The sequence below is a fragment of the Patella vulgata genome, chromosome 6, assembly GCF_932274485.2.
Source record: "Patella vulgata chromosome 6, xgPatVulg1.2, whole genome shotgun sequence".
NCBI lineage: Eukaryota > Metazoa > Mollusca > Gastropoda > Patellidae > Patella > Patella vulgata.
The window spans coordinates 54,897,080-54,906,631 of NC_065884.2; the positions used below are offsets into that span (position 1 = coordinate 54,897,080).

General features: G+C 36.3%; 1 protein-coding gene across 1 annotated transcript; it reads left to right on the forward strand.

The window, feature by feature from the left end:
• The first annotated feature begins 1,961 nt into the window (after positions 1-1,961).
• On the forward strand, positions 1,962-9,552 carry LOC126823834 (uncharacterized). Its single transcript, XM_050552854.1, has 4 exons — positions 1,962-2,022; positions 4,778-5,512; positions 7,580-8,305; positions 9,173-9,552. Exons 1-4 carry the CDS (start codon positions 1,998-2,000, stop codon positions 9,442-9,444), a joined length of 1,758 nt encoding a protein of 585 aa, XP_050408811.1. The 5' UTR covers positions 1,962-1,997; the 3' UTR covers positions 9,445-9,552.

The window sequence follows — 9,552 nt, forward strand, 5'->3', positions numbered from 1 at the left end:
GCAGCAGTAAACCCAGTTTATTATACATTCAGTTATATATTTTAAAAAATGAATTGCTCATTATAGCTCGAATAGGAGGAATTCAGACCCAACACAACAGCCTTAAATTCAGAAAACACTTTTGTGAGCATAACACTTTTGACTAGTAATCGCTTCCCATGATATATTCTCCCTCTTTCCCACCTTTTGCATGGCAATTTTTGTTGATTCTTTGGTCACTAGTCGAAAACGAGTATTTGAATTTCCATTTTGGTGCATATTCATTATTTGTGGGGCGGAAGGATCAATAAATAAACAAGTCTGAATTACAGTGATCGCATCTACGGGTCACCTACTAAAATGTCGTCACTACCAAAAGATTCCTTTGAGCAGACCTAGCACAAAAATTGACATTGTCAACCCCTATCAATGATTTGTCCCCCGCCTTTCGAAGAAAGCAGGGGGCTATTAAAATTGTTCCGTCATTCCGTTTGTCAATTCATCATACCTTTTTGGGACATAATAACTCTTCTTCTAATTGAGCTAGATTGTTCAAACTTGATAAAGGTGTGTATTAGATGAATTACTTGATGGAAGTCGAAAATGAGCATTTTCTGCTTAGGATAAGTAGAGATTAGCAATTTGATTGGCCTATGAATTCGGACACGATAACTTTGGTTCTAGTTAAGTGAGAGTGATGAAACTTGGTGTATCATTTTATTACATAAATACTTCGATTAAGTTCCATATTGAACATTTTCTTCTCAGGCTAAGCAGAGCGATAAGCAATTTGATTGGTTCGGAGATGAGAATTTTCTGTTTAGGCTAAGCAGAGATTAGCAATTTGATTGCTTTGGGACACGATAGCTTTGGTTCTAATTAAGAGAGAGTGATGAAACTTGGTTTATAGTTTCATTACATCAATACCTTGATTAAGTTCGATAATTAACATTTTCTGCCAGGGTAAACAGAGCGATTAGCAGCAATTGGATTGGTCATAATTTGGAGCTCGATAACTTTGATTCTAATTGAGCGAGAGTGGTGAATCTTCGTGTATAGTTTCGTTACATTAATACCCTGACTAAGCTCGATGATGAGCATTTTTTGCATAGGATAAATAGAGATATCAGTTTGGTTGGTCGGCACTTTGGGACGCAATAACTCTCCTTCTAATTGAGGAAGAATGTTCAAACTTAGTGTGGGTGTTTATTGTAATTGAACTAGAATGTTTACATTTGATGTAGTTAGGTGAATGTCTTGACTGAGTTCTATGATTAACATTTTCCGCTAAATCCAAGCCATTTCATTGGTCGATGCTTTGGGACAAGATAACTTTGTTTCTACCTGACGGGGAGTTATAAAACTTAGTGTATAGTTTCACTGCCAGGTATTTAAAAAAATTGACGGAGTTCGATTGTGAACATTTTCTGCTTAGGCTAAGAGATAATCAGATTGATTGTTCCATACTTTTCGAAAAGAGACAGTGTCATTAATAAATATGTCATATATTTATTTTGGGATTGTGGAGGGCCTCACTGTTGGCTTATTTTATCAGAAGACTGTGGCATGTTAGGCTTTTTGTTGTGAAAAACTTCTATATACTGTATTGATTATTCCAAAGAAGGATTTCATTCAATCAAATTTTAAAAAAAATAAAGAACAAAAGAATCTGAATCCATGGGGTACTTCAAGTATTAAGTAAAGATAAGCAGATAAGGAAGTGGCATGCACAATACATGAAAGTTTTGGTATACGAATGCGGCATTTCTTTATTGATTGCATTTCCGTGGATAAAAAGAAAGCCAATTAAATCACATAATTAACGCTTTCTTACCTCTTGATCAAAGGGTAGGAAATCAATATATTTTATTGATCACACCCGGAGATGAATTCGTCAAGATTATATATTAATAATCTTCATAGAAATTAACCATTTCAAAAATGGTATGATCGGATCTGATATACTTTGAGGTGAAAACTTGTGCAACAGTTTAGAAGATACTTCACCAAGCAATGCAATGAATATTTTGGCTAATATATTTGGTAAGTTGCGTTTTTGCGTCTTTTTCGCCATCACTATATTGAAGAGTTCTCTAATACCTGATTAATTAAACATGCATTATGAAAGAGCTAAATCGGCCTATTGCAGGTCTTTTTTTAGGCCTGACATGTTATATAAACTATTAATTAGACATTTATTAACATGACAAGACCATATTCAACTCTCTATGTCATCTGATGCTTCTGATTTGAATTCGATCTACCATTCATCAGCCATTGATGATTTAACGCAACTCGAGACTTTTTTTAAAATTTCGTCACAACGACAACAATGGCAATCTATTATTTAACTATTAAAAAGAGGATTGCCAGTTCCGGATCTAATCTTCCATAATGTATCGTTAAGATATATGATGGTCTATTTCATATGATTGTTAATTTGCTTTGTCAGATGAAAATCTGTATACCTTGAAAATTTAAAGATGGCCCCAGTGTTACGATACACAACAGTATTGACACATCAGCAGCTCTGATTCAAACCCATTAAAAATCGGACAGATGAGATAGCATCGAGGGTTGATTATGGTGTACTGTCTAATTAATAGTTAATATAACATTTTAGGCCTAAAGACCTGCAATAGGAAGATTTACCCCTTGCATACTGCATGTTTAAGTCTAGGAATGTTGTGGATATAGCGCCTTATAGATGGACATATTATTACTATTTTTTCCCATTATTTTTCTTCTTGTTAAGCCATCGCTTTTCATTTTATAAAAAGGGAAAATTTGAAATTTTATTTGTAGCTGTTTTGAACATCTAAAGATGTGTCTATTTACAAACAAGGGTCCGTTTCCAATATTACAATCTCGTTAATGTTGCGTGCTCTTCCAGTAGATGTGTGCCCGTTTCTCCGATGTAAAATGGTGATAACCATTATAAGTCAAGACATCTATGAGTGTTTTTTTTGTGTCACAATTGATATTGTTGACGCAAAAGGTAAAGTTATGAAAATTACATTTGTTTTTGGCGTTATATGGGCGCAACATTTAGATATATTAACGCGGTCCTTGTGATAGATGAATTGGTTTCAGGGAAAGAATTAGATACAGTCCGGGTGTTCAAAGCTCCGTTAACTTATAACGACTCATGGAGTCAGAGGATTGTTATCTTTAACGGCGAGAAAGTCGGCTGCTGGAAGTCCCGTTGATTTTACAATTCGTGCGTTATCTGTTTAACCATAGCACTAGTCGGTTGAAATATAATCTTAGCAAAAATCCCAATAGAAAACCAGTGTAGTTTCCTATAGAACATTCTAAAGATCGGTGGGGCATACCATTTTCTATAGGATGAAATTCTATAGTATTCTATAGAATTTTGGGGACCCGTAGGAAGTAACGGCCTCAAATATTCTACATTTTCTGTAGTGCAAATCCTATATTTTTTCCTATAGTATTCTTAGTGTTTTCTGTAGTAAATTCTACAGTTATATTTTTGTCTTTAATCAAGTTTTGTAAACAGGGTGCACAATTGTTCAGTTTCTTGTTAATACCAAAATTCAGTCAATGGCCAAACAGTCTTTTCTTGGATTAGCTTTATTCAGTCCGTTAGCTAACGGATAATGAAACTGACTTTCCGGCAACAGAATGGATTGTTAAAATAAGTGAGTTTTGAGCAACCAGTCGGTGACCATTTTTTCTATAATAATTCAAAATAGATAATGAAATATGGATATTATATTGAAAGTGTCAGTCAAATGAAATTATCCTGTGCGAAGTTATGATAAACTGTATAGCGTAGATTATGTATTATCGTAGCAAGGCTACTTGACGTTCGAGTATCTATGTATAAATAATCATGTATATAACATTTGGAGCTAGAAAAAAAGGTCTGCAATAAGTAGATTTAGCTTTTACATAATCCATCTCATAAATGACAACCAGAGGCCCCAATTAGTTTGTTTTAAATAGGGAGTCACGGTGGCTAAGTGGTTAAGACGCTGGCTCGCTAGCCTGCAGGTCGCGTGTTCGATCTCCGCATTGGGCGAGAAAGTTCATCGGGTTTTTCCGACGTGGTTTCCCATTGTCAGTGATGCAGGATGGAGGGCCTGTCTAGACCATCAGATGGGACCAAAAATCGAGGTCCCGTGTATACATTGGCGTGCACGTAAAAGATCCCTTGGCAGTTAGAATTCGGTTATCCTAGTCGGAGCAGAACAGTGGGACGCTAAACCCCATTTCATTTCATCTGTTTTAAATACATTGTCAACATCTGAAAAAAAGATACAAGTGTTTTTACCATAACCCGAATTATGGAATAAAGATCTTGAAATGTCCAATTTATTTCATGTCCAATTTAATAGCTTTAAATTTCAACTTAATATCTCGAGATTTCAATTTAGTATCTTGATTACCTTGGTGCCAAAAAGACATCGGCTAAAGATTGATTTTGGAAATCTTTTTGAGACGTCTGGGTACCTTTTATCGTTAAAAAATAGTTTAAGTATATAAGTCATTACAGCTATGCCCGCTTTGTTGTGGACGAATGTGGGTTTGGGGCCATACCTCGCTGTGTAAACAACCCACCAACCCAGTTTAGTCGATCTCTTTCTCGCCCTTTAACTACATCGTTCATTTGCACTGGCTCCACGTAACCGATGTCTTCAATCTGTTTAGCATGAAACGACATGCGGAATTGGACGGGAACGAGACGATAGAAGAGGCAGTTCCTTGGTTGAAGCTGCCAATCGCTAAATTCCACTTAAAGATTAATTATAGTGTTATACCATTTACATTTCAGTTATGGCTACAGTCGCTGTTGTCTGCGATTCTTTAGATCCGCCAGTATATTTATGGCCACTAAGTGATGAGACTTTAGCTTACGAAGTTGTCAAACAAACTGACGCAGTGTTCCCAAAGATCAATCAGACGTTTAAAGTTGGACCTGGACACCCTAGTCTACTTTACGACGCCATGTATTTTGATAGAGGGACGTACTCATATGCTGAAGTTGTTGTTCCCATGACCACGGGCCCCGACACAATCCTCCATCCTGGCTTTTCAGTACTGTTCAACCCAGAAGATAGTAATGGAGTTATTTTACATTATAAGTCTGATACCACACCTTTGGCACACTTAACAGAATTCTACATCATCTTAGAAGATGGACATTTGAAGACTTTTATCGACACCCCATCGGCAGGAGCAATAACAATGCCAGCTAGTGGAAAGGGTCCTTATAGTATTCCTTTACAGCAATGGACGCATGTTACGTTGGTAAACTTGTATAACCCGGGAGAAACTAGACTTTACATTAATGGATTTATGGAAAAAATTGATCATTCTTTCAGTTACAATTTATGTACTCCTGGAAAACTACGTTTCGGTTCAGCACTCCCTTCTAACCCCTTGCCGTCACCAGCTTTTAAAGGTTTCATGACTTGTGGATGTCTTTTCAACCAGAATGCCAATGATTTTGACCTGGCAAATGTTATGCCACATTGTAGAAAAACTAACTGGCCGAATTCTTCTCCAAGTGAGTATACTTTTTGAAACCTTACGGACCATTGTCAGAAGCGCTGACTTGGGATTCTCGTCTTGCACGAACGTCTTGTATAATGTATTTGTGATCAACTAAATCAGGGTACTTTTTCTAAAAAATTATATTTACTTTTCCAAAAAGCCGACAAATTATTTGAAATTGCTCTCTGCAACCAATTAGCAATATTGCCTAAAATATTCCCCACAATCTGTTCAGTAGCATTACCAATTACACCGAATAATACATTCAAATTAATTGTTGATGCAGATTGGTTGTATTTCGTCAAAAAATACTCACTGAACTGGCTTTAAGGATTATTATTGTGTCTGCAATTTGATGACAATATAGAGCATTGTTTACTTGACCCCATGAAATAAAAACTTTTGTCTCACAACGCTCGCAGTATGGGATTGAAGAGACATTACACTTCGTTCATATCCCGTTGTGGTTGGCCACAAGATTAATCATGGTATACGAACGCTCTGCCGTTGTGTGTAGTTTAATGGTCGAGTGCAAGAAATTAAAGGTACGTTCATACTGGGGGTTTAATCTGAATTAAGTCGTCTCAATCAGTTCGCTAAAATCCGAACTGAATATGAAATTTCAAGTCCTTATATTTTTTCCGAATTCAATCAGGAACAACTATTCCGAATCGGGTTATTTCCAGTTAAATTTTGCCAGTGGCGCGCTTGATTCAGATCAACGGTTTTACCGGAAACGAATAACTTTGTGCGCATGTTCACTTCTGGTTCGATTTTATCGCTCGGAGGGAAACGTGTGTTTTTTCCGGGACAATATTCTGCAAATAAATAAAAATTAATATTACAAACACAAATCAAATGGGATATGCGCATTTAGTGTGGCGCGTTTCAATTTGATTTCGGTCCGAATAAGTTGCAATGAGACGCGTCGCTTTAAATCCTGAGCCAAACCATACCAATGCGCATGCATTGTGAACGCAGACTAAGTAATATAGTAATATATTGATGTTAGTACGAGGGCTATATATTAGACAATGTCTTGCACAAGACAAAATGCAGACACTATCCAGCACGTGCATTTCAATGAAATACGTCACGCGGGTCCAATATTTCAACTAGTATAAATAATGTTACAATATAGATGTTACAACATCCTTTGATGATGGCGTACCATTATTTCAAATAATGTTAAGGGCAGTGTACCAAGCCTACATTAATTATACTAGTAGAAATATTGGACCCGTGTGACAAATTTCATTGAAATGCACATGCTTGATAGGGTCTGTATTTTAAGTTGTTTAATGATCTCGTGCAAGACATTGCGTAATAATGGACTCGCATGGCGATTTCTGTGAAATACGCGTGTTGGAGGGTGTTTATTTTGTTTATGCGATTGAATAGCGGGTTTGTATGTGTCGAGAGCGAAACCTTAAAAATGCATTATGTAAGAGCAAAATCTGCTTATTACAAGTCTTTCTTTAGGCCTGAAATGTTATCTAAATTATCAATTAGACATTAATTAACTTATCCCGACCATAATAAACTCTCGATGTCAAGGCTAGCCTTCGATGTTGGCTGGATTAGATTCCTATATGCCGCTAACGGCCGTTGATAATTAAATCAAAAAAGTGGATAATCGAGACTAAGCTGTTTATATTAATGATTTTAGTAATGATGACCGAGACTATGCCAAAATTTCACCGGCTTCTTTCTCGGCTCATAGTGGATCAATTTGACTGAAATTTTCAGCAAATTACCTTTACACTATCTAGTTTTTAACTATTATAGCGAGAACTGCCATCTCGTTATCTTATCTCCCATAATGTATCTTTAAGTAATGTGTTTAAACTGCACGAGGGAATTCACATGAATGATATATTTAAACTGCACGAGGGCGTTCACATGAATGATATATTTTTAACACCGCTATTTCATTGGGAAAGTGGGGGTTGATTATTATCTCGTCAGTTTATGGTCGAAGATCTTAAGGCTGTGGACGGAAAATAAACATCAGTTTCATCTGTCTTTTATACAAATTAACGAGTGCATTAATTCATTGGAGTTGTGTTGTTATTTACAGGTTTGCCCGCTTCTATATGGTTTACGGAAACCACTACAAAGGCTGTCTCTACTCAACAAACAGAAGACTATCCAGTAACTTTACATCTTTGGCCCATGGATAGCACGACTAGTGGATACGATGTCATCACCATGGCGAATCCCAAAAACATAATTTGTCCCCGATTTGGTCGAAAGCATCCCACACTTCCCCACGCGTCGGTGCATTTAGATGGTTCGGTTCTGTCTGTTTTTGAAATGACAGTCAAGTATAACGATCTCAGAGGGCGTTTTACCTTTGCCTGCTACATTTTTCCCGAAGATATTTCTACGGGGTCCGTGTTTTATGCACGATTCGATGGACCGTATGATATTCTGTTTGACTTACGTAACAGGGGTGATGACATACTATTTACAGCATATGATAAACCAGGGCACTTTTGTGCAGTTCTTGATGTTTACAACGTTCTGACGATGGGTGAATGGCAACTACTCGCCATTGAAAAAGACAATATTACAAATAACTGGATCGTTTGGGTTAATAACACTAGCTATTTTGCCAAAAATTACTGTGGTGAATATACGACATTGAATGCCGATGTGTTTATAAGTATTGGGCCGGTGATATCTGAAGTAGTTGGCTTCTATGGTGACATGCGCTGCCTTGTATTGTTGAATGACATATTTGGTGATGGTGTAAAGATTGGCGAGAAGGTGGAGCAGGTTTGTCTCAGGAACACCGTAGCAGGTAATTATAAATAAATACAAGTAAATATAACCCATTACTAGTAATCACTTATACTACCTGAGAAAAATAAGATATCAGCTACGTTTCTTTTTTTAATGCGGTTCTGCATCAACATATCCAATAGTTTCTTTGTAAACGGTATAGTGTTTATTTGACCCATCACACCAGAGAGTACACAAGGACGAATCCTAAAATGTATACGCATGTTTTCCTACCACAAAATATACGCGGACAAATTAAAGATACATTATGAAGAGCTAAATCTGCCTATTGAAGGTCTTTCTTGAGGCCTGAAATGTTATCTAAATTATTAATTAGATATTAATTAACTGACCCAAGCCATAATCAACTCTCGATGGAATCGAATTTCTCCGATATTAAATAGATAAGAATGGTTCAGCCATATTTTGATTTAATTTAAAAATGGAGGAACGAGACTTAGCTTTGACCAACCAGTATTGTGGTTGAAATTATTGTCAAACCTTTAAAGGCTAATATCTTAGCTCGCAATAGAGTAATTTGAATGAAATTTTCGAATTATTTATTTTACATTATCTATTTTCGAACTATTATAGCAATAATGGCTAGCTCTTTATCTAAATCTTACATAATGTATCTTTAATATGCCAAAGTGGTTGCTATCACTTGTATAGCTAATGTAGATATCTCCAAGAAAAGGTTTCGTGTAAATTTAGTTTAAATATATTTGAAGGAGTTTTATCAACTCAAATTACAATTTTTCTTTAATTATGAAGAACCTTTCTCGGTGTATAAAAATGATTATTTTGCAAAGTTTCTGTTTATTCTGAAACCCCATTGTCCAAGTGTGGGATATACTTTTCATACGTATTCAATCTCTAATTCCAGGACCACCAGTCAGCTGTCCACCTAATAACGCCAGAGATCGAACCCACATCGCCACAAGGAAAGGCTTGAAACACACAGAGGCAGTTCAACCAATGACATTCTTTTCAACTAAATCTGCAATTTCTTGTTGTACTGGATGTTCTAATCTATTCCATTGTAGATCATTTACGTGGGACAAAAATGGTCTCTGTGTACTTTATGATTTTGTAGCTGTAAAAAAAATGGTTCCGTCTGTAGGAACCAAATATTTCGTGATTAAAGGTGCAAAATAAAAATCCATCATTTTGGTTGGTAAGAACCCCCGTCTTCATTAGCCCAGCATAGGAGCAGAACAGTATGACGTTAAACCCCATTTCATTTCATTTTTTGGTAAGAACCGA

Excerpts from the sequence above, each read along its gene's own strand:
- LOC126823834 (XM_050552854.1), top strand. The coding sequence starts at position 1,998 with ATGAATATTTTGGCTAATATATTTG. Across the intron at positions 2,023-4,777 it reads TATTTTGGCTAATATATTTG|TTATGGCTACAGTCGCTGTT; the intron begins GTAAGTTGCGTT and ends TTTACATTTCAG. Across the intron at positions 8,306-9,172 it reads TCTCAGGAACACCGTAGCAG|GACCACCAGTCAGCTGTCCA; the intron begins GTAATTATAAAT and ends CTCTAATTCCAG.